The sequence below is a fragment of the Amblyraja radiata genome, chromosome 2, assembly GCF_010909765.2.
Source record: "Amblyraja radiata isolate CabotCenter1 chromosome 2, sAmbRad1.1.pri, whole genome shotgun sequence".
NCBI classification, from domain to species: domain Eukaryota; kingdom Metazoa; phylum Chordata; class Chondrichthyes; order Rajiformes; family Rajidae; genus Amblyraja; species Amblyraja radiata.
The window spans coordinates 102,220,520-102,247,242 of NC_045957.1; the positions used below are offsets into that span (position 1 = coordinate 102,220,520).

At 38.4% G+C, this 26,723-nt stretch overlaps 1 protein-coding gene across 9 annotated transcripts in view; it reads right to left on the minus strand.

Moving 5' to 3' along the window:
- The window catches only part of akap9 (A-kinase anchoring protein 9), a 198,149-nt gene that overhangs the window by 53,311 nt on the left and 118,115 nt on the right, over positions 1–26,723 (minus strand). For 6 of the 9 annotated variants that reach the window (XM_033012551.1, XM_033012504.1, XM_033012536.1 and 3 more), the window contains 8 exons: positions 15,815–16,027; positions 13,354–13,389; positions 12,154–12,386; positions 7,355–7,474; positions 5,978–6,154; positions 4,807–4,911; positions 2,316–2,468; positions 452–628 (listed from right to left, as the gene is read on the minus strand). In XM_033012551.1, coding sequence (XP_032868442.1) covers positions 452–628; positions 2,316–2,468; positions 4,807–4,911; positions 5,978–6,154; positions 7,355–7,474; positions 12,154–12,386; positions 13,354–13,389; positions 15,815–16,027 — 1,214 coding nt within the window. The remainder of the gene's footprint in view (positions 1–451; positions 629–2,315; positions 2,469–4,806; positions 4,912–5,977; positions 6,155–7,354; positions 7,475–12,153; positions 12,387–13,353; positions 13,390–15,814; positions 16,028–26,723) is intronic. The other 3 variants (XM_033012493.1, XM_033012544.1, XM_033012559.1) reach the window with 3 other exon arrangements.

Here is a 26,723-nt window from a genome sequence, read left to right on the forward strand (position 1 = left end):
GAGCTACCTTTTTCCTTTTACAATTAATTATCATTCATTGGCAAAGCACACAAGCTCTGTACAGCAGAGTTACTGAGTGTGCATATATAGTGATGGAAGGATGTCTAACTGCATCTTGTTTAGATCAATTGTACACTTGTCTCATTTATGTTTAGCTGTTTGGTGAAGCGAGGGAAAAATAATCTTAAAATCTTACCCAATCGTTTTAATGCAATATTAGATCTTGTGGAGCTCAAAAAAAGGACAAAATTTAAGGGAATCTTACCAGTTGCTGAGTCTCAATTTGAAATCTAGTAACTTTAGGTTCAAAACAGAATGGAATTAAATTATTTGAGGTGGAAAAATATGAAAGCCATGAAAACTGGGATATAAAATGTCTATATTTAACATTAGCAGACATGGTAGAGGTAGCTCATAAATGTCAGGGGCCAACCTGTCTGACTTTACTGACCTTATTGTCAGAGAAGAGTTCCAGCTGTTGTTGCATTGTTATAATTTGTTCATTGAGTGTTACTATTTCTTCATCTTTTTCTCTGAGATTTCTAGACAAATCCTTAGCAGGCGAGTGACGATTATCAGATGACTCACTAGGACTTTGGGTGGATGGCAGCAAGTTTACCACTTCATTCTGTCAAGTATGGTACACAATGTAAACAAAGTCAGTGATTAAGGATAAAATAGATTTTATTTCAATCCACCTTACAAGCACCGTCAATACAAAATTAAAATGTCTACCACACAAAATGTGTTATGTTCAACGCAATATTAGCCAATGCCAGTACACGTGCGCTGAAGAATAAATCTTTACCTTTCTGGCACAAAAAAAAATCCAAAATATAATCCCACCGCTTTCGTTAAATAATTCATTTATTTTAATGATAACATCACTAAAATGTGAAATGCTAGTGAAGCTAATTATGAAAAATTACAGGGAATTATCGACCTACCATTTCTTTCCATCCACAGATGTTGTTCGACGTTGAGTTACTCCAACAGCTTGTTTGTTGCGTGAAACATTACCCCACGGTTTGGAAAGTTACCAATATCACAAATTCTCTGTCAAGAACATGGTCCCTAGTCTTCTATTGAACAGATCTACCAACTTTTACCAATTAACAGGACAGAAACCTCGGAAGACCAAGTGCAAGTTTATGTTCAGCCTTCCATTCAGCTACAGTTGTGTACAACTGGGGCAGAGTAGACTTGCAAATCTCTTGTCGAGCCTGCACTGGCCGATCCATTGCAATGAATGGAAAGAAATAGCTGTCCACAGAACTTTACTTAGGCAAAACTCCTTTGTATTTGATTTAATTCCATGAAACTATTCAATTTGTTTAAGTATACACAAGCTTTATTACTGCAATTGTATTTAAGAGCAATTTTTTAAAGTTTACTTTTGTTTTTACAAAGAGGCCGAACCCAAGGAGTTGGGCTGCTGTGGAGCAAGAGGCAGAATGATTGCAAGGTATAGTCCACGTCAACCACAATGGCTATATCAGGCTTTATTTGGCCCGCCACCCAGATGTAGGCAATACCCCACCCACCCATTTTGCTGCCATGCTCTTCCTAACAGCTTTGGAAACGAGACAAGGCAGATACAAATACATATAAAAGCTACGGAAATTATGTTTAATAAATTAGACAATTATTATAGTGAAAATGTATTTAAATGACACCAAAACGACAGCGTGTTTAGCAACAAATATTTTAAAATATAATTAGGTAAAAAAATATCTGTATTTGCTTTTTCTTTCTCCTTAACCTCCAGTTTAGAGTTCAGAAAAATAATGGAAGGGATCCAAGGCCAGGTGTGGACTCACCCAATGGGATAGGGTGACAGATGTGCTCCCACCTGTCACTCAGCTACTTCACTTCCATTTGGTCGGGACAATAAATCTGTGACATGGTACTGAGTGTCGGCAGCTTCCTCTGTAATTGTTTGCCAGAGCCAATAATATCTTTGTAATGTAAAAATAACCTCCAGAGATAGGGTTTCCCAAACCTCTTGACTTAACAAAACATTAGAAGAAATCAAAATAAGTAAAACAATGCATGTCTCATATTACCAATGAAGTGGTCCTGAGCTAAAGGGATCAGTGCAATTTTTCAGGCAGATTAAACATTTTGTGCTCAATCTACGAATTGTGTTCCGAATTACGGCAATTAGTGACTTTAACTGAGAGCAGTATGCCAGGCCAAATAAATATTGTAGGTAAAATTCACAACCTAAGCTTAGGGTTATGGCTGAACATTCAATTAATTAAAATGCAATAAAGAGCCTTGAAACGATGCACATCACACGGGGAAGGACTTGCCTTAAGTTGTTTGTTTTCTTGTTGAATCTCTTGTAGTTGAGTGGCAGACTCCTTTCTCTGAATCTCTAACTGCATATGCAACTGCTGAACTTCTTCATTCTTATTTAATAGCTCTTCTCTGAACTGTTCTAATTGTTCTTCCAAGTTTCCAATCTGTAAATCAACATAATCCAAGCACGTGATTAACCACTAAACCAAGCATTATTTTCCCTTGTATGAAGTGTAATTCACGCAAAATATAGTTACGTGCATCCAAGTTTCTTTACCTAACTTTTTTCATTATTCAAAATCAAATTTATAATCAGTAAATACATTTACAACAGGTGTTGTCCTGTTTATGCCAAGTATAAATAACATCATGTTATAGAATAAAAAAGGAAAACAACAACAATGCAGTAGTAAGGACCATAGTAGTTAGCATATGGGGACAAATTGCTAGGCTAAAAATAAAATTGTGAATCTTTCTACAGTATGCAGGTCTAAGCGCACAAAGCGATCCAAAATTGATTTTCATGATCATAGGTTGTCATTAAAAACACACGCAACACATATCTGAAGTTTTAAAGATATTTCAAAATTGTATTTTTAAAGCATTAATCTCATTTAATAAGCTGCAGTATTTTCCTGGTTCACACAATCTCTCGCACATCAACAACACATCTGCCCAACCAGCTCATACAAGCTTTCTCACATTTTAATTCTCTCTTCTGATTAATCTCTTTAATCCTCCCCCTTTAGGCCTGCATCAAGCTGTTTCTTAAATGCGAGGCTTTCCCCAAACTCAATGTTCGTTTTATATTATTTCTTTGGATAGGGCACTGCTCATCAATATTGTAATTTCTTGATCGCCCCTGCATGGAATAGCTGGCCAAACCATTTCAGGGAACCTCGAAGAACCAAATACATCGCTGTGATTTAGATGACAGATTTCCTCCACGAGAAATGAGTATTTAATGACAAGGTATTTAATGACAAGTTGGTAGTTCCACAGTTACCATTACACGGACAAACCTTTTGTTAGAATTTTAGTTTTTTTAAATATTTCAATTCAGTTCCATGCCACATCTGCCATGATGGGATTTGAACTTTGTTCACTCAACTTTTAGCCCAGTCCTCTGGCAACTGCATTGTGCCACACTGCACTTTGAGCCAGCAAAATATAGTTGTAAAAATAGAACATACAAGTATATGGTAACAGAATCTGAAGAATGATTAATCATGGAAAGCAGAAGACTAGTTTCTGGCTGATTTCTTAGTTCTCTTTTCGTGTTGTATTTTTTGGATAATGCCTGCCCTCCCAGCATGGAGTCTGCGCTCTATTCTGATAGAGTAATGAAAAAAAAATGTTTTCAATGAACGTGCCAATTTATTAGGATAGAAGAACTTTAAAATATGGGTTATATGGCAAAAGATAAAATTGTGGGTTAGGATTAAAAATTATCATGCAAAACGTAATGGCACAATCCATATTTGCTGTAGTTTCTGCAGCCGATGCATCACATATAGCACACAAAATATAGTCCTCAACACACATTGTCAGACAGATCCTTTCAAGTTGATCAAAAACTTATTCATTTTACTGTGACCAATCTGATTAAGATTTGATTATCTGCTGATCTCAGCAATATTTGAATTCTACTTTGCATCACGCAAACTATCCAAAAGTATCAAAGGCACAAAAAAATCAGCTGGTGGATTTTTTCCTGAGAGACCAACAATATCCCTATTCAAAAAATCCATAGTTTTTTTATTTTCACAGTTCTGATAAACTTCCATCAATCTTTCTTCCTTCACACAGATAAAATATCATGTGGTCATGTCTTGCCATTTAGACCTACTCTACCAACACTGCTGTCATCACTTCTTTGTTATTGGCCCTTTTCAACATGTTGAAATCCCAATATGCTGCTAATCAAGAGCCAGGTGTAGAATTCAAAAGTGTCAAATTCATTCTTGTGCACCTCAACAAGAAACCCAAGAGACTTTCAAAAGAAAGAGAAGTAATGCAAAAAAGTGAATGAGTCAGAGGCAAATTGATTATTGTTTCTTTTACAAGGTGAAAATAACAAATTGCTCGTTCTGTGCCATTAATGTTAAAAATAATCCCACCATACAGAGATTTTTATCCAGTAAGAGAAAGATAAAATTGCTTACATTTAACCAAACCATTCATGAAAGCTGCAGGAAAATATTCTCCATTACCTGTGACTGCATTATGTTCTACTAGCCGAAATGTTCACAGACTTGCAAACTTAAGAAATAAAAAAATCTGGATACTAAAGAATTCAATGCACGTAGTAAAAGTACTAATTCTCCAGAAACAATGAATGTTCCTTGTCGCATGAACATAATTATGTATCGGTAAGCAGTGAATTAAGGATACAACATTAAGAGGAGCATGCTGCAGCGAAGAAATATGTCCAAGGCAATAACAGGCAGATTTTAAATGCTACATTGGTACAGTTATATTCCATGGGAAAAAGGAATTTACCTCCTTCTCCTTTCTTTCTAAAGCATCACGTTCGGCTTGCAGCTGTATCTGAAGTGCATTGTCCCCTTTCATTTCTGAGGTAACCAGTAGTTTTCTTTCTTCAGCCTTTATAATTACAGTGACAGATTAGAAAGTATCTGGTTACGATACACATGTTACAGCTATATCTGTCTGCATTATGCAACAGAAATAGAACTATATGTAGGAAAAGACTTTCAGTAATTTGGGTCCTCCATCCAAAGTATTTGAAAAAACAGCCAATTTTCCCTTTAAATCTATGAAACATTAACGGCCAAAAACGTACCATAGTTTTATTGCATTTTTTAAATAAAATATTAATATTTTTAGACGGTAAATATGACTTGCAAATAAATTTTGTACAGGGCATAAAACGATTAATTTGATCCATTTCATTGACACTGTTAAACAATTGATGATATCTCTTCACAATCTTACCTTGGAGAATCTCTCTCTGCAAATCATTGCTTAAGCAATGGTTTTGGCCTTTTATTTACTGCTTCCTATAGTTGAAAATCTGTTTCAAAATATTTAGACCACTGCACATCGTGCTTCAGATTTGATCACAACAAAATTAAATCTGGTTTCAAAATAGCCTCTCTGGATTTATCCTCTGTATGACGAGTTCGAAAATGATTATATATGTTGCCACAATCTAACCCCTGGGGATTTACCCACCTTAATGTTTTTTTAAGAGACCCAACAATACCACCTTCTTGACTTCAAAGTGCCCTAGCATAGTTTAGTATGGCAGGTTGGTCTCATTGTTCTCCACATCCACAGTGTATACAGTTGCAAAGTACTCAATTATTATTGCAGCTACCTCCTGACTCCAAGCATAAATTCCTTCCTTTATTTTTGAGCAGTCCTAGCTTCGCCTTGGTTACCCTTGTTTTTAATGGACATATAAAAATCCTTGGGATATTCTTTAATCCGACTCGTCAATTACCTTTCATGGGCCTTTCACAGCCCCTTCTGGCCCATCTAATTCCCATCTTGAACTGTGTCACTGTAGCATGCTCAGTAACAGCAAGAAATAAAAACAATAAACATGAATGGAAGGTTGAACTTAGAACTAATAAAACCTGCAAATTTTGACAAGCCAGGACACAATTTGTGCCCACTCACATCATTTTAAAGTCAAAATTGATACCTTTTGTAATGGACAAGTGGTACGGATCAATGTCTGCTCCTGTTCTCTAACTCTGTTTTCTAATTTATCAATTTCTTCATTCCGTTCTTGCACATCTCTCTGAAGCTGTTCTTTGGCAAGCAGAAGTTCACTACACCGGTCAGTCTTGTCTTTCAACTGATCAGTCAGATGATCCATCTACCAAGAACATGTGGGCAAAGGCGGTTAGTTTGTTAGTTTACGTTATTTGGAAAGTTTGAACATCCATTAAAAAGAAGCCATACTTTTCAAAATATTGCAGAATACACGTTAATCACATGGTTAGTTTCACAAGTGACTAGAAATTTGCAAAGAGGAGGATAGCAGGAGATTTAAAAAGCAGCTACCAGTATCCAGCCCCTAGAATCCAGTATAAGGTAGACAGGTTCTAGCAGAGCTGCCAACGTGTGAAAGGCTGTGTTCCAGTTGCAAGTGTTGCGTTTGAGTAGTAAAATAATGAGGCTCTCAAAAGAATTTGACAAGGAATCTATGCAGTGAAAAAGTAATACAATGTCTTTCCAGCTTTCCCCTTTAGCCTTATTATAATCAGGATGGGCAGGCGTATGATCCTCCTGCAGGGTGTGGGATATTAGGGATGCATCTAGTGTCCCTAGTGACTATCACCACATGACGTGAGTTCAGCTGCAGACCCTACAGGGATAATGGTAATGATAGGACACTCAATAGTTAGGGGCACAGACAGAAGAATCTGTGGCTGTAAACATAATGCCGGGATGATGTGTTGCCTCCCAGGTGCCGAGGTCAAGATCTCTGAGCGGTTTCAGAAAATTCTCGAGGGAATGAGCGAGCAGCCGGTAGTCATTGTATATATTGGTAGAAACAACATCAGTGGGAAATGTGCATAGGTCCTTCAGAGTGAATGTAAGGAAGTTGGGAAGGAGATTAAAGAGCAGGACCCAAAGCAGTAATGAGGCAGATGAGAAGGTTGAGGCAAATGCAGAGGGTAGAGAGAACAAGTTCAGTAGATAGGACAGGCAGAAGCATGCAAGGGGCGAGGGAAGACGGATGATTTAAAGTCCATTTATTTCAATGCAAGGTAAGGAAAGGCAGATTAACTCATGGCATGGATAGTATATGGGACTTGAGTGCCTGGAACATGCTGCCTGGGGTGGTGGTAGAGGCAGACATTATAATGGTATTAAGAAGCTTTTAGATAGTCACATGGATATGCAGGGTATGGAAGGACATGCATCATGTGCAGGCAGATGAGATTAGTTTATCTTGGCATGTTTGGCACAGACATTGCGGATGAAGGGCAAGTTCATGTGCTGCACTTTCCTATGTTCTACATTCAATAAGAATGTGTTAAAAGGTCTGTCAAGAGTGCTAATACGTTACCTCTCTATTTCTTTGATCGTTATTCGATTGGAGCCTTTGGGGAGTTTTCAGTTGATGTTCTAATTTCAGTATCTCTTGCTGAAACACATCTCTCTCCTGTTCACGGTCAATCGCTTGTTCCTATATCAAAGCACAAGAATATAAGCATTAGAACTTAACAAGGTGGAATCATGAATGCATAAACATAATGCTCATTTTATTGCAATTAGCAATTAAACTGACATACAAATTTAACTGAACATCCATTTTATTAATTGGTAATGCTTGAATGTAAATTGAGTAGTAAAGGCAGGCAATTATAATGTGCAGAGCTGTATAACAGTTAGTAGAACAGGCATTTAGAACTTTGTGGGATGGATCAAAATATTGGAGGAAATTAACATGCCATGTGACTTGGGCTGTTAGCTTCTGCATTGTTAATTAAGTAACAAAACCAGAATTTAAACAGAAAATTAAAATATACCCTTTTAAGAAAACAGCTAATGGTGCCTTTCTGAAGTCATCATAAAAGTTTTAAAAGAATAAGCATTCATTCCTATATTTTGTAACTTTCCTCACGGAGTAGGAGGCAAATTATATACCCTTAATGATATATTCGTGAGGCTAAAGAATTCATTATTATTCTGATGAAGCAATAAATTAATGGTGGTGAATTACTTTCAATCAGCATCTTGCGATGTTTTGGTTCCCTTAAGGAATTATATGCTTTCCCTGAAGACACTGCAGTGAAGGTTTACTAAACTGATTAGTGGGTTGACAGAGCTGTTTTATGAGGTACAATGGGCAAATTCTTGTTCGAAGGAATGAGAAGTGATTCCCTGTAAACACAAGAATTTGTGAGGGGTAAACCAAATATTAAGGAGGAGTTATTTCTAACTCTCGAACCAATCAAACAAGTGCAACAACACAGAATCAAATGTTAGAAAACTATTGCGAAGGACGGGAGTAAAATGTGAAATTTAAGATTTATGAAATGTATAGTAGGCAAGGCAAGGCAACTTTATTTATATAGCACATTTCATACACGAGGCAGACTCAAAGTGCTTCACATAAAAACATGTCATGCAATAAATGAAATAATAAAATGAAATAAAATAGAAGAACTAAAAGAAAAGAAAAGCAAATTTAAAAATGCATTATAAAAAGTGCAAAAGTTAAAAGTGCAATGTAGTTAAGATTTAGCTGAAAGCTAAATAGTAGAAGTACATCTATTTTTTAAATTCAACCTTCACAGTTAATACACCAACAAAGAATAGAAATTACAGGGTCACACGTAATGCACTGAAATGTTGGAAAGACTGAGCACAATCAATAAAGAAAAAGTTCATTACAAGATTGACAGGCTGCCATAGTTTGTAATGAATTAAAATCAAAAGCACACTGGCCAACTGGGATTAAAGCGCAACCAAACAAATGATAGGGAGAGTTGTAATTGGGCTGAAGGAACAATTGACGAGCACATGCAAAATGTTCAATTATTCACTGAATGACTATTTAAAAGATTAAAGGGCTCTTAAACGTACTCTTAAACTTGACAACTTTAAGCGCATTGAACAAGTAATACATTAACAGAATGATAAATCAAAATAACTTGAGAGAAAAATAATTCAGTAAATAAACTAAACAGAAGCTGCAAGCACTCCGACTGATCTAATGCAAATAAAACTCAGGAGAATTATTATTTACAATTAAAAGTTAATGTTTGAGTTGGAAACAGATTAATAAATAATTGGACAATACATACAAAACAGAACATGTAATATGTCCAGAAGGCTGTTTCCAAGTTGGAAGAATGATGCTGTGGAGTTTGGCTACTAATAACTACATCATGAGTACCAGCAGGAAACTCCAGCTAACTGCTAACAGAACTACTTCTGGGTATGGATCAGCAGGAGCATTGTCTTATGATGATGAGAGAATGTCATTCCTTTTCATTCAGAAAGATGAGGCAAATACCAGAGAGAAGGCAATGTAGTTTTGGCACAATGTGTGGTTGATCCTTGAAGATGCCTTATATATGGGTGAAGGTTAAATGGAGGGAGGGGAGGGGGAGGAAAGGGCTGGGACTCTTTGGTGATCTGCAATAAAAAAGGTCAAGATCATGCCATAATAGAAAATGCAGAAAATCTTGCATGTCAAAGAGGATCAATGGAAATAGAATTCAATTTAACATTTCATGTCAACGGCTACTCATCAGAATGGGAGAAATTAGAGTAAAACTAATTTTAGCATGCGAAGAAATGAGGGAAGAAAGAGTGAAATAAAATGTCTATAGTAGATTTAAATGTAAAGAGAGTAAATGGCAAAAGTGATGTTGGTGAAAGGAACACAAGAGTGTCAGTAAGGGAAGGAAAGCTGTTATCTGAAATAGTTGAATTTGATGTTGATTCTACAGTTATTAGGTGCATAGTTTAAAGATGAGGCACAATTCTCGATCTTACCCCAATCTTGAATAAAATTACAGAAAGAGGCAGAGAACAAGAAATCTAGATAAGAGTGAGATGGAGATTTGGGATAACACATAAGCAGAGACTTAACAGCCATGGATGGAATGAAGATGCTCCATTGAGTAGTAACCTAAATCTGCATTTCATCTCTTAAATGCAGAGGAAAGCACATTATGAACAGTGAATACAATTGTTTGATTTAGAATAAGATCACATTTATTGAGACTGAGGAATAATTGAAAAACAAAGAAATTGGACATGAATTGAACATATATTTACTGTAGAAGATACAAATAATAGTCCAACTACATCAAGAATTAGAAGGGTGGAGGGAAGATCAGGAAATTATCAGCAACAAAGTGGCACTGAGCAAATTGTAGGAGCTACAGGCTAACAATTCCCCAAATTTTCATCATAGGGCCTTAAAATAAAAAGTGGCTAGTGAGACAGATGTGTCCGCAGGAAAAACCCTGAGCTTTCTGTTGCCTATTCTACATCTCATTCTGGCCTATCCGTATGCAGCCTCTTGCACCATTACGACACCCAATGCACGCTTGAGTAACAACATCTCATCTACCATTTAGGCATGTTGTAGTCTCCTAGAGACTACAACATGTATTTCTGCTATACATGAATCATTTTAATTTATAGTATTTATTACGTATTATTTTTATTTGGAAGATAGCAGAAGCATTGGTTTTAATTTACTTAAATTCCTTAAGATTTGCGAAAAAATTCCATTATATAGAAAAAAATGAATTTAATCTCTTTATTATAAAATAATGGAATACATTAAGCAGGAAACTTATAGCCAGTTAGCTTAACATCTGTCATGAGAAAAATGTTAGACTCTATTAAATAAAAACATTGTGGCCATTAATGTAGAAAAATTCAAGGTAATCATGTAAAGTCAACATCAATTTCAGAAATGGAAATTATGAATGATCAAATTATTGGGTTATTTGACGAAGTAACATGTGGTGTGGATAAAGGGGAACTAGCGAATGTACTGAACTTCAGAAGTTGTTTAAGTCACAGCATCAAAAGTTTTATGGAAAGTAAAAACTGATGGTGTTGGAGGTAACATAATGGCATGGATGGATAACTGGTTGGCCAACAAGACATAGAGAAGGTATAAATGGGTCTTTTTCTGATTGGCAAAATGTAATGAATGGCATTTAACACAGATCTATAGCAGGGCATCAACTTGTTAGAACTTATACAGCTGTTTACTTGAACGCTTATAAGGGTAAGAATTTGGGAAATGGAGTACAATGGGAGGAAAATGTAGAACTGTCCATTTTAGAAGAATGAAAAAAGAAGACTATCGACATGGTAAGTGGATACAGAAGGAAATGCACATACAGGTGCATGATTTGCAAAAGGCCAGCAGACAGGTTCAGTAAGTAATTAGATAGAGTACACAGTCAGAGCCTTCTCCCCCAGGGTGGGAACGTTGAATGCTGGATAGCATAGGTTTCAGGTGAGAAAGGAGAAATTTAAAGATCTCAGATGCAGGTTTTTCATACGGAGAATGGTGGTTATATGGAATGCGCTGCCACAGAAAGTGGAGAGGCAGATCCAATTACTGCATTTAAATGTTATCAGCCTTCATCTCAGCAACTTGTATAAGTTGTAATTAGTTAATGCCCTGCCATTGATCTGTGTTGAATACTTTTCATTATATTTTGGTATCAGAAAGAGACATAGATGAGGCATTTTATTCCCGCACAAGGTTGGAGATCTTTAGAATTCTCTTTGTCAAAGGTTGCTGGAAGCAGCATCTCAGTGTCAGTAATACAACATGGAAATATGTCAATCGGCCCATCTTACCCATATTGATCAGTAGGCATTCACCCATATTAATCCTATCTCCCAGCACCATAGTCTTCTATGCCTAGACAATTTACATACTCGTCTAAACACAAATTAAATGCTGTCAGCAACTCTGCTTCCACCAGTCTCTCTGGCAGTGCTTTGCAGGTACTTACCACTCTCTGGGTTAAAAAGGGTCCCCTTGTATTGTCAAATTTGAATGTCTTGAAGGCAGATACATGATAAACAAGGGAGTGAATGGTAGATGGGAATTTAGAGATGTAACCTACTCTGGCATCTAAATCATATGTTCCTATTTAACCCAATCTGGTTCTTGACACATCCGTATTATTCAGAGGATTCGCTGGACAGGATACAGTAGAGAACAAGCTTATTTTCTAGTCATTTTGCAAACACAGACATCTTGATGCATTTTCTTTTGTAAAGAGCGTTTTAATTCTCACTCATCTCAAAATACTAAACTATTATATATATATATATATAAATAATCATCATAAAAGGCAAAAGCATACGTACATCCAAGAATTTCCTGTTTTTCTCCAGTTGTTTCTCCAGTGCCAAAATCTGCTGCTGTAGATCCAAAATCTCAGTACTCTTTTCCTGCTCAATTTCCATCTTCAGGATCACCTGTTCCTCTAATTCACATTCTAGCAGTTTCACCTGTTTTGTGAAGTCATTCTGTTCTTTTTCTGCCTGACGTTGCACTTCCCGTTTTTCCTTCATGAGCTTTTCTGTTTCCTCCAAAAGCTCTGCATTTGAAGTAAAACACGTTAGTTGCAGGGCCCAGTAATAGTAAGATAATCATTGCAAGCCGCTCCAAGATGCGTGTTCTCCAAAAAAAGTCTCCAAAAGCCTTTGATAAACCTTCCCCATCACCTACCTCTATAGCAAACATGAAGAACCACAACCACGAGAAGCCATTTATGTAATCAATTGTTAAGTAGAGCAGAAAATTTGAAGAGGCAGAATCACATTAGTTATGCTCAATTTATACAGTGCAGCTCATTAGAATCCAATGCCAACCATCATCTTTTTTAAAAATGTTGAGCTAGTTAATTTGGTTTATAGTCGGTAAACGTTTGCTCTTCCATTGCATCAATCCTAAAAAGATGTTGATGTGAAGAGTGGCATTTGCCTTGTTCATCCATTTCAACAAATGTTTCAGTTATATTTTCTAACTTGACCATGTTAAAATGTTGATGTGAAATTTGAAATTGATACGAGCGGAAATTCATCAAGGTGAATTCCACATCAATATTTAGGCTCTCTTATAGCAGCAGCTTTACGTTATACTCAGCTTCTGAAATTCAGGGCCACTGTAGCCAATTGAGCTATATTTCTGAAGTAGACTACAAAATACAACCATTATTGCTAAGTTCATTCAGCACAGTTTTTCAAAGACAATTTCTCCCGATGGGTTCTTCTCTGTAATAAATGGTCCAAATGACATTTTTTAAAAAGATGATTTGCTTTTCTTAGGGATTCATTTTGCAACAAATAATTAATAGGATGTCATGCTTATTTGAAATGTTTAAAATATGCTTTAGCAAATCAAAACTTGCTACAATGTGTTATTTGATTTGAAAATTGTTAGAGATTAATAGATAGCCAAAAAACCAAACAACCAGCCAAAAAAAAAAACTGAAATTAGTATAACTCAATTTTCCAAATGTGCACGATCTGATTGCAGATTGGCCATGCAGTATACAAACACACCTGCTTCTGGTGCTGCATCTGCAGCTTCAACTATGCCTAGGAGAACAAAAGAGCACAGTAATTCAGATGCTATAAAGCTTGTACTTAAATATGGTGAGTTTATGGAAAGTATAGCAAAGAGTTTTGCAAAATGAGTTTAGTAGTTGTGTAGTTATACATGCAATGTCAAACATGGATATTAAAATGGTTGAACTTGATCATATTGGAATGAAACCATCAACACTGAACACTTCTATAGAACGTACTTTAACACCAAATGTAAAAATAACTCCATTTAGGCATTACATGTAAACATATCAATAAAATGTATATTAAATTCCATTTCAAAATATTTTTCAGTTGGCAGTCAAGGCAAAACCAGCAAAATGGAGCTGTCTCCACCTTATGAGATCTTCAGATGTGGATGGTCTGTCTGTTCAGTCTTTTGTATCCGAAAAGGAAATTGCAGGGTATTGCAGGTGGCTGATTCAGCAGTAAACCAGATACAGGACCTTCCGGCTCATTGTATTTTCTGATTTCTTCTCCATTTCCTTAACAATTAACTTCTTGATGGCTAATTGCCGTGGCAAAAGGAGGCAAGCACCAAGTTTAACATGCCCATATTTCTCTTTTCTTATCCAAGTGAATTCATCATTTTTTTTTGTTATCACCATTGAATTTAATTTACCATGGAAACAATTGAAGATTAAATCCAAACCTTTTTACTAGGTCTAAACTGCTTCGAATTTCCATTCAACTTCACTCCACCCATCTTTTAAAATATGTAAGAAGGAACTGCAGATGCTGGTTCTGAAGAAGGGTCTCAACCCAAAATGTCACCCATTCCTTTCCTCCAGAGATGCTGCCTGTCCCGTTGAGTTACCCCAGCTTTTTGTGTCCATCTTTTAAAATAGTTTGATAACTTATAGTCCTAGAATCATAAAGCATGGAACAGTCTATTTGGCCACCTCGTCCATGCTGACTATGATGCCCCATCTAAGCTAGTCTCATTTGCCTATGTCCCTTTAAACATTTCCTATCTATGTATCTGTCCAATGTCTTTTAAATGCTTTTAGAGTATCTGCGCCAACTACCTCCTCTGGCAGCTTGTCACGAGGGAAGAAATGGGTGACGTTTTCTTTCACCCTCTGAAAGAAAATAATGCCCCTCGGGTTCGTATTAAATCTTGTCCCTCTCACCTCATGTTCTCTTGTTTTTGATTCCCCAACCATGGGTAAAAGACTGTGCATTCACCCTATCCAGTTTCCTTATGATCTTATCCACCTTTATATGATCACCCTTCAGCCTCCTGCACTCCCAAGGACCAAAGTTCTAGCCTGCCCAATCTCCCAATGTAGCTCAACCCCTCAAGTCCTGCCAATATCCTCGTAAATCTTCTATGCACTCATTCCGGCTCAATGACATCCTTTCTATAGCAAGGTGACCAAAATTGAACACAGTACTCCTAGTGTGGCCTCAACAGGTTGCATTGTTTTTCATTTTAGATTACTTTGACAATTCAGAATAATTCAGGCAAGTAATGTGATCACTTTTGCAACATGAATTATTTGGGTGTACATTGTAAGGTTTATTTATGGTATAAAGAGGTTTTATTTTTAAAGATTACTAATGCTCATAGTTCATTTTTTTTGCAAGGGTTCTCAACACCATTTTCTGAGGCTAATCATATTACAATGGATCAGGAAACAGTCAATAACAATAGAATATCAAATCACCCAAGAGGAATCTTTTTTTAACAAAAATATCCCTGATGAACATAATGATCTAATTTCCTCTTAAGTAGCCAGTTGAAGTAAAAAAAATAACTATGTCCACCTACAATAAATTTGAATTTCTGGAAGTGAAGTGCCTGTATCAGTTTCAAGTTTCATATGCTCCTGCCATCAATGACATTCCCTCCAACACACATGCTCCCAAATAAACGCATTCTATTGAAAAGCCGGTCCATTGAAAGTCATAAACTGCCAATGAACTTCTTATGTGACAGTAACATAGTTCTTCAAACATGTTGAAGCAGAAAGACCGTGCATTAGTGAGATGCAGGGTAGTTGCGAAGAAGGAAATAAAAGACTAATTGGCTATCAACATACAAAAACATTTTTATGATTTTGTAGAACAAGATGGCAAGGGAATGTGAAGAATTCAATCTGTGCACATCACATGTTTTATGTAATGGGAAACTGCAGACTGTGCTTAATTAACAGCAAGGAAAGAGTTGCAATCCAAGAGGATCATTTTTTAAAAGAACATTTTGGAAGCATGCAGAAAATATCCAAATATATACTGATTCCACATTTTCCTTCCACAAATAACATGAACATACTACAGTAATATACAAAAGCAAAAACAAAAAAAACAAGAAATGACTGGCCTCTGACTTTCAATAACATAATAACCCATTCCCTGTGTTTCTGTCGAAGAGTTAGAACAATAAACAACCAAGAATTTGGACAATACATACGGAGCTCAACAGATCCTGCATTTTCTTTCATTGCAACTTGTTGCCTTGCGATCAGGTCTCTTTCTTGTTGAAGCTGTTGTCGCTCCTCTTCCAGTTCTTGTAGACGGGTACTCGTGTGCTGGAGCTCTTGTGCAATCTGATGCCGACTCTCATCTTTCTCCCGAATCTGCCTTTCCAAGTTAGCTTTTTCTTCCGTGTAACCATCAATGACGCCTGAATGAGATTTATTTTAAAAAGGAAATATTCCTCTATAAGTGATAATAAAGCAATGAAAAACATACATGATGTAATAAAATCACTTCTGGACATTAGAAACACTTCAACAAATTTTTTTTTTTAAATCACTAATTCCCTGAAGACTGAATCACAGATAGGTGAAGCATTTGCACTCTAAAACTAGTTTTAAATCCTAAAGACAACCAACATGATTAAAGTGTCTCTACTGTCAATAACACGTAGTCTAGGCTCCTCAATTAAAGTTCAAATTGGGGGGCAAATAGGACTGTCAAAATACAACATTGCTTCAAAGTTGGAATTAAATCAGCAATTCCGTTCCATACATTAAACATGGCAAATAAAAAATTGGGAATCATTGCAGAAACAGTTGACAACATAAAGAGACAAATTATCAATGTATAACTAAAACGTTCCTCCAAAATAAAGTTATAGAGCAAGGAAACATGTTTACTCTATGAGCTCCATGCAAACAAGGAATTTCCTTTCACTTTGGTGTACATGATAATGAACTAATCTAAATCTAAAGTCACCCCTCAGCTTCCTTTGCTCCAAGAGAAAAAAGTCTCAGCCTAACCAGTCTCTTCTGATAACTCAAGTCCTCCAGTCCCAGCAACATCCTTGTGAATCTATTCGACACCATCAGTCTTAATTAGATTCACTTTGCAGTATGGCAACCAGAACTACACACAAGACCCCAAGTGCAGTCTCACCAATATCTTATGCAGCTGTAACATGATGTCACAACTCTTAAACTCAATGGCCGACTAATATAAATATAATGAATATGAATATATGAATATGAATAATGATTTCTCTAACTTCAAGTAACCCGTGCATTCCCTCTCTCCATCCCTCACCCACCCAAGTCGTACCAGCTTCAATGTCATCTTGAGTTTCATTGTCTGTACTCGTTCTCACTAACAAACAGCTAACAATGGTTTGTTTCCTTTATCATCTTTACTTTTTTGCATATCTTTCATTCATTTGTTCTATATCTCGCTACAGATACATCACCGTCTATATCTCGTTTCCCTTTCCCTGACTCTCAGTCTGAAGAAGGGTGTTGACCCAAAACGTCACCTATTCCTTTTCTCCAGAGATGCTGTTTGACCTCCAGCTGACTTACTCCAGCCTTTTGTGTCTATCGCCGACTATTTAAGGCAAGTGTACGATATGCCTTCTTCACCAAACTGTCCACCACTTTCAGGGAACTATGTACCTGCAGAACGAGGCCTATGTTCAATAACACCCACCAAGGTCGCACACCATCCACTGTATATGTCCTATTTTAACTTCTCAAAATGCACCACCACACTTTTCTGCACTAAATACTATCTGCCTTTCTTTTGCCCACTTTGCCAAATGATCCAAATCCTGTTTTAATCTCAAACAACCTCCCTTGACTATACCATTCGTTTGGTTTCAGCTGTGATTACTAATCATGTCATCTACATTCTCATTCAAATAATTAATATATAGATGATAACAGCAAGGGAACCAGCACCTACCACTTAGGCACACCATGGGTCACAGACCTCCAAGCTACAAAAAGAACGGAATACCATCACCTTATGCCTCCTTCCAGCAAGCCAACTTTGAATCCAATTGCCTGGCTCACCCTGGATCTCATACAATTTAACATGCCAGGCCAGTCCACCATGCTTTGCTAAAGTCCCTGTAGACAACATCTACCACAGTCCATGTCAATCTTCTTGTTCACCTCTTCAAAATACTCAGACACTATTTTCCATGTAAACATAGAAAAAAATAGGTGAAGGAATAGGCCATTCGACCCTTCGAGCCAGCACCCCCTTTCAATATGATCATGGCTGATCATCTAAAATCAGTACCTCGTTCGTGCTTTTTCCCCATATCCCTTGATTCCTTTAGCCCTAAGAGCTAAATCTACCTCTCCCTTGAAAACATCCAGTGAATTGGCCACCACCACCTTCTGTGGCAGAGAATTCCACATATTCACAACTCTATGTGAAAAAGTATTTCCTAATCTCAGTCCTAAATGGCCTACCCCTTATTCTTAAACTGTGACCCCTGGTTCTGTATTCCCCCAACATCGGGAACATTTTTCCTGCACCTAACCTGTCCAACCCTTTAAGAATTTTATGTTTCTAAAAGATCCCCTCTCATCCTTCTAAATTCTAATTAATACAAGCCCAGTCGACCCATTCTTTCATCATACGTCACTCCAGCCATCCCGGGAATTAACTTGGTGAACCTACGCTGCACTCCCTCAATAGCAATAATATCCTTCCTCAAATAAGGAGACAAAATTGCACACAATACTCCAGGTGCAATCTCACCAGGGCCCTGTATAACTGCAGTAGGACCTCCTTGCTCCTAAACTCAAATCCTCGCGCAATGAAGGCCAACATGCCATTAGCTATCTTCACTGCCTGCTGTACCTGCATGCTTACATTCAATGACTGATGTACAAGCACATCCAGATCTCGTTGCACCTCTCCTTTTCCTAAACTGACACCATTCAGATAATAATCTGCCTTCCTGTTCTTGCCACCAAAGTAGTTAGCCCCACATGGCACTTTCCCTTGCAACTGCAGGAAATGCTACACTTGTTGCTTTGCTTCCCCCCTCGACTCCATCCAAGGACCCAAGCAGTCTTTCCAGGTGAGGCAGAGGTTCACCTGCACTCCTCCAACCTCAACTATTGCATCCGCTGTTCCAGGTGTCAACTGCTCTACATTGGTGAGAGCAAGAGCAGGCTTGGCGATCGCTTCGCCCAACACCTCCGCTCAGTTCGCAATAACCAACCGGATCTCCCGGTGGCTCAGCACTTCAACTCCCCCTCCCATTCCGAATCCGACTTTTCTGCCCTGGGCCTCCTCCATGGCCAGAGTGAATCCCACCGCAAATTGGAGGAGCAGCATCTCATATTTCGCTTGGGTAGTTTACACCCCAGCGGTATGAACATTGACCTCCAATTTCAGGTAATCCTTGCTTTCTCCCTCCTTCCCCTCCCCTTCCCAGCTCTCCAACAGCCTACCGTCTCCGCCTCTTCGTTTCTTTTCACCGCCCCCCCTCCAAACATCAGTCTGAAGAAGGGTCTCGACCCAAAATATCGGCTATTCCTTCCCCCCATAGATGCTGCCTCACCTGCTGAGTTTCTCCAGCATTTTCGTCTACCATCAATGCATCCATGATTTCTAGGGCCACGTCCTTGAGTACTCTGGGAAGCAGACCATCAGGCCCTGGGGATTTATCTGCTTTCAGTCTCAACAGTTTACCTAACACCATTTCCTGACTAATGTGGATTTCCTTCAGTTCCTCCTTCCCACTAAATCCTCGGTCCCCTAGTATTTCTGGGAGATTGTCTGTGTCTTCCTTAGTGAAGACAGAACCAAAGTACTCGTTTAACTCAGTTTGAAGAGGGGTCTCAACCTGAAAAGTCACGCAATCCTGCTCTCCAGAGATGCTGCCTGTCCCGCTGAGTTACACCAGCATTTTGTGTCTCCCTAACTGTTCTGCCATTTCCTTGTTTCCCATTATAAATTCACCTGTCTCTGATTGTAAGTATCTACATTTATGTTCACTAATCTTTTCCTTTTTAAATATCTAAAGAAGCTTTTACAGTCAGTTTTTATATTCCCCGCAAGCTTTCTTTCATGCTCTTTTATTCCCCTCTGTCCTCCTCTGTTAAATTCTAAATTTCTCCCAGTCCGGTTTGCTGCTTCCTCTGGCCAATTTATATGCCTCTTCCTTGGATTTAACACTATCCTTGATTTCCCTCGTTAGCCACGGTTGAGCCACCTTCCCAGTTTTATGTTTTCACCAGCCAGAGATGAACAATTTTTGAAGTTCATCAATGCGATCTTTAAATCTTTGCCATTGCATCTCCACTGTCAACCCTTTAAGTATAATTTGCCAGTCTATTCTAGCTAATTCCCATCTCATACCTTCAAAGTCTCCTTTCTTTATGTTCAGGACCCGTCTCTGAATTAACTGTCTCTCCGTCCTAATGCAGAATTCCACCATATTATGGTTACTGTTGCCCAAGGGGCTTTGCACAACACGATCGCTAACTAATCCTTCCTTATTACACAATACCCAGTCTAGTCAGTTTCTCTACATATTGGCTTAAAATACCATCCCGTGTATATTCCAGGAAATCCTCCTCCTCAGCGCTGTTACCAATTTGGTTGGCCTAATCTATATGTAAATTAAAGTCACCCATGATAACTGCTGTACCTTTGCTAAACGCATCCCTAATTTCCTGCTTGATGCTATCCCCAAACTCCCTACTGCTGTTTGGTGGTCTGTATACCACTCCAACAAATGTTTTCTGCCCTTGGCTATTTCACAGTTTTACCCATACCGATTCTACATCATCCAAGCTAATGTCTCTCCTTGCTATTGCATTAATCTCCTCTTTAAACAGCAATGTCACCCCACCGCCTCTTCCTTTCTGACCATCCTTCCTGAATATTGAATACCCGACATGTGTAGCTCCCAGCCTTGGTCACCCTGGAGCCATGTCTCCGTAATCCCAACTATATCATATCCGTTAACTACTAACTGCATGTTCAATTCATCCACCTTATTACAAATGCTCCTTGCATTAAGGTGCAAAGCTTTCAGGTTTGTTTTTCTTTTCTCCCTTTTGCCGCTGTCCTCCTTTTATCCTTGCATTGGTTCCCATCTCCCAGCCCTATTAGTTTAAATGTAATCTTTCCTACACTCTTTCCCGTTAACTGCACGCATACGCTTCCACGTTGTTGACCCCACCGCCCCCCCCCCCCCCCCCCCCCCCCCCCACTGTTTACTTTAAATCCACCCGTGTAACACCTGCAAACCTGCCTGCCAGAATGTCGGTCCCCCTAGAATTAAGGTGCAACCCGTCCCTTTTGTACATGTCACCCCTGCCACAGAAGAGATCCCAGTGGTCAAGAAATCTAAATCCCTTACCCCTGCACCAACTCCTCAGCCACACATTCAGATCCCCTATCTCTCCGTTCCTACCCTCACTAGCACGAGGTACCAGAAGCAAACCAGAGATAACCACCCGCGAGGTCCTGCTTTTCAGCCTCCTTCCTAATTCTCTATACTCACGTTGCAGAACCTCCTTCCTCTTCTTACCCACGTCATTTGTGCCTACATGCGCAACTACATCCGGCTGCTCACCTTCCCTCTCGAGGATGTTCTGAAGTCATCTGAGACTAAAGCCACACTGACCATCCCGATCTATCTTTGCTTTTCCAAACACGGATACATTTTGTTTTTCTGAATAACCTCAAGAGCTTTCCCATCACTAACATTAAGTCAGTTCTCTGACTTGCCTTTGAAACCCTTCTTAAATAAAGGCATACCATTAATTACCCTCTAGCCTTCTGAAACCTCACTTCCAACAAAGGAAGATACAAAAATCTTCAAAAATTATTCCATTCCATAACGCATTCCATTCCAATCCATTCCAAGAAAGATACAAAAATCTCGACCAGGGCCTCTGCAACTTCTTCCCTTGTTTCCCACAGCACCTGGGAATACACTTGGTCAGGCCCCTTGGATTTATCCTCCTTTATGTGCTTCAAGACTACCACACCTTCCCTTTCATAATATTGATATGTTTCAAGATATTACTGTTCTCGTCTCAGAACTCATTAGGTTCCACGGTCTTTTTCGCAGCACACACAGACTAAAATTTTAATTGAACCTCAATTTGTTGGATCTGAAATGTCATTGATAATTTGCATAGTGCAGTTCAATAAATAATTTAACACTTTTGTTATCGAGACATCAGGAGAACATTCTACTATCAGCTACTTGGATGTTATTTATAAAATGGAGGATTTTACAGCATTGAGTTATTATAGCACATACTCAAAATTTAACACTTAATATTCTCAACATAATCCCATGAGATAAGTAGAATGTCAGAGTAACTTATTATTAAAAAATGATCCTATTGAATTATACCTTCACTTTAATGTTCTAGAAACATAGAAAATAGGTGCAGGAGGAAGCCATTCGGCCCTTCGAGCCAGCATCGCCATTCATTGTGATCATGGCTGATCGTCCCCAATCAATAACCCATGCTTGCCTTCTCCCCATATCCCTTGATTCCACTAGCCCCTAGAGCTCTATCTAACTCTCTCTTAAATCCGTCCAGTGATTTGGCCTCCACTGCCCTCTGTGGCAGGGAATTCCACAAATTCTGATTTTTTTAATAAGAAAAAAGGTTAGGTGCTGTCTGGCCTGCTGAGTTATTCCAGCATTTTGTGTCTATCTTTGTAGTACAGTTTTTATTTAAGCTTTAAAAAGATAGCTGAAAACATTAATGACATTGAATAAGATGAAAACAAAATAGACTTTGTATTTCTCTTTGTACTTCAGTCTCATCAACTTCCAAAATTTGTAATTTACATTATATCAAGATTTCTCAAAATACGTTAATTTACTGACTTGCTGAGTATTATTTTATTTATCTAATTAAGCATAACTACCCCTGAAAGCAAGCTTTTCATTGTACACCAGTACACGTGACAATAATAAATCTAAACCTAGCAGTAGTTCAAATTCTCTCCACGTAGGATATTAAGTATACTAATAATTTAATATTAAATTGATTAGAAACAATCAATGCTCAACATTCAAAATAATCAATTTTGAATTATATCCATTAAATTTGTATGTTTAATCAATCAGTCCAATTGATGTGACATTGAGAATAAGTGAAAGCTGCCCGAACAATGACCCGCATATCTTTAGCCACCACTGCTGAGTGTTCGATTTGGGGAGGCTTGGGTATTCTATTGTGTTAAAAATTCCAAGCGAAGGGAGTATGTTCGGAAAACAATTACAGCAGGGTTTCAAAATAAGAATCATAAGAGGTGATCAGAGATAATATTGTATCACTGCTCAAACTGATGGTTGGGATTAGTGGAGGAGTGCAGTAGACAAAACATAAATAATGATGTAAGATGGATGCCTTTGACATTTTGGCCATGATCCTGATGGGGTTAGCCATTTAATTCGTGTCAAACCATACCTCAGCACTCTTAATAGGACTTGATCCAATGTTACTGGGGGCCTCACTCACAATAGAATGTTAAAATCACAACAAACAAGCACCATTTACTAGTCATACAAGTCATAGAGTGATAAAGTGTGGAAACAGGCCCTTCGGCCCAACTTGCGAAAAGACACACAGGTGGGCAGAGGGGGTGGAGTTGCCCTGTTGGTGAGGAATAAAATTCAGTACCTTGCAAGGGGTGACATTGAAACAGGAGATGTGGAGTCAGTACGGATAGAACTAAGGAATTGTAAGGGTAAAAAGACCCTGATGGTACTAATCTAAAGGCCCCCAAACAGTAGCCTGGACATAGGGCGCAAGTTGAATCAGGAGTTAAAATTGGCATGTAGCAAAAGTAATGCTGTGGTTGTTATGGGAGATTTCAACATGCAGGTAGACTGGGAAAATGAGGTTGGTACTGGACCGCAAGAAGGGACTTTGTAGAGTGCCTTCGTGATGGATTCTTAGAACAGCTTGTATTGGAGCCTACCTGGGAAAAGGCAATTCTGGATTTAGTGTTATGTAATGAGCCGGATTTGATAAAGGGCCTCGAGGTTAATGAGCCATTAGGAGGCAGTGACCATAACATGGTCAGGATTAATCTACAATTGGAGAGGGAGAAGGGTAGATCGGAGGTGTCAGTGTTGCAGTTGAATAAAGGGGACCATGGGGCCATGAGGGAGGAGCTGGCCAAAGTTGACTGAAAAGATACACTGGCAGGGATGACAATGGAACAAAAATGGCAGGTATTTCTAGGAATAATACAGAAGGTGCAGGATCAGTTCATTCCTAGGTGGAAGAAAGATTCCAAAGGGAGAAAGGGACGACCATGGCTGACAAGGGACGTCAGGGACAGTATAAAAATTAAAGCAAAGAAGTACAACGTAGCAAAGATGAGCGGGAAGCAAGAGGATTCGATAATGTTTAAAGAACAACAGAAGATAACCAAAAAGACAATACGGGAAAAAAAGATGAGGTTCGAAGGTAAGCTAGCCAAGAATATAAAGCAGGATAGTAAAAGCTTCTTTAGGTATGTGAAGAGGAAATAATTAGTTAAGACCAAAGTTGGACCCTTGAAGACCATAAAAGGTGAATTTATTATGGGGAATAAGGAAATGGCAGATGAGTTGAACAGGTACTTTGGATCTGTCTTCACTAAAGAGGACACAAACAATCTTCCTGATATAGTAGTGGCCAGAGGATCTGGGGTGACGGAGGAACTGAAGGAAATCCACATTAGGCTGGAAATGGTGTTGGATAGACTGATGGGACTGAAGGCTGATAAATCCCCAGGGCCTGATGGTCTGCATCCCAGGGTACTTAAGGATGTGGCTCTAGAAATCGTGGATGCATTGGTGATAATTTTCCAATATTCTATAGACTCAGGATCAGTTCCTGTGGATTGGAGGGTAGCTAATGTTATCCCACTTTTTAAGAAAGGTGGGAGAGAGAAAACAGGGAATTATAGACCAGTTAGCCTGACATCGGTGATGGGGAAGATGCTGGTGTCAATTATAAAAGATGAGATAGCCGGACATTTGGATAGCAATAACAGGATCGGTTGGAGTTAGCATGGATTTACGAAGGGGAAATCATGCTTGACTAATCTTCTGGAATTTTTTGAAGATATAACTAGGAAAATGGACAAGGGGGAGCCAGTGGATGGAGTGTACCTGGACTTTCAGAAAGCATTTAATAAGGACCACATAGGAGATTATTGGGCAAAATTAGGGCACATGGTATTGGGGGTAGAGTGCTGACATGGATAGAGAAGTGGTTGGCAGACAAGAAACAAAGAGTAGGGATTAACGGGTCCCTTTCAGAATGGCAGGCAGTGACTAGTGGGGTACCGCAAGGCTCGGTGCTGGGACCGCAGCTATTTACAATATACATAAATGATTTGGATGAAGGGATTCAAAGTAACATTAGCAAATTTGCAGATGGCACAAACCTGGGTGGCAGTGTGAACTGTGAGGATGATGCTATGAGAATGCAGGGTGACTTGGACAGGTTGGGGGAGTGGGCAGATGGATGGCAGATGAAGTTTAATGCGGATAAATGTGAGGTTATGTTTTTATGTTTTAATGTTAAATTTCTTCTTTAATGTTATGTTGCACTAGTCCCACCTGCCCGCGTTTGGTCCATATCCCTCCAAACCTATCCTGTTCATGTACTTGTCTAACTGTTTCTTAAACATTAGGATAATCCCAGCCTCCACTACCTGCTCTGGCAGCTTGTTCCATAAATTTTAATTTACATTATATCAAATTTTCTGCACATTCCTAAAAAGATAAATTTACTGACTTGCCACACAAAGTGCTGAAGTAACTCAGCGGATCAGGCAACATCTGTGGAGGAAACGGATAGGCAATGTTTATTTACTATCATCTACAAAACATTGTCCATCCATTCACTCCACAGGTGCTGCCTGACCTACTGATTTACTCAGCATTTTCTGTTTTGCTCAAGATTCCAGCATCTGCATTTCCGCGTGTTAACATTTGCTGTGTGGTATGGCATAAGTTCTATTTGCATTGCTTATTATTCCTGACAACATTACGGGCCCATGAATTTCAACTCAGAATTGAAAATAGACCTGCAATTGAAAATGATTGGGCACATTACTTCTACTTAAACTTGGTTTCCAAAAAAGACACAAAGTGCTGGGGTGAATGAGGCAAGTCTCCCTGGAAGACATGGATAGGTGATGTTGTGAGTCAGGACCTTGTTGAGACTTTTATTTTATTAGACTTTATTTTTGTTTCCAATTAAAAATTAAATATTTTCTGATCATTTCAAATAAATACAGGACTAAAGAATGGGGGACCAGTTACATGGAGAGGAGAAGCTGGTGTTCTTAGAACTGAAGAGCATGAGAGAACTCATCTGAGTATTAAAAATTATGAAGAGTCCTGACACAGCATTTATGAACTATTCCCATTGATGGAAGAACCAAAAACATTAGGGCATAGAATGAAGGTGTTTGGCAAAAATAATTTACTGTGAAGAGAGGAACATCAGTATAAAACATAGTATAGTTATAATCCATGATATATTGCCAGTTGGGCAGTGGAGGCAGAATAGATCATGGCATTTAATTAAAACAGAGCTGGATAGCTGAATAGAAAAAAAAACAAAAGCCGGATTGAGTTGATGTGTACTCCATGGGCAAAGTGGTTTTGTTTTGTGCTGTAATCCTTCCATAATTCCGTAATTGTTAAATTCTAATTTAGAACTTCTCTCAGAAATGGGCAGAATAGAAAAAAAAATTAGGCCTGTAGTTTCCTGATTTGTGCTTGCAGCCCTTCTTAAATAAAGGCACAACATTAGCCACCTCCAGCCACCGGGGATTTATCCTCCATTATGTGCTTCAAAGGCGGCCAATTCTCCTGTTTCGTAATGTTGAAATGTTTCTGGATCTAATTAGCTCCACCCTACAATTTTTCAGACAAAACATGAATACATTAAATGCATGTTGCTGATGATGCATCTTAATGAGTTAGAAATCGTACTATGCATCAGTACCAGTTAGTCAACCTAAGGTAGATATCATATCATTGTGAGGAATCTGCTTGAAAGAAAATAAAACTGGGACTTGGGTCATTTCATACAAGTTAAACAAGCAAAACA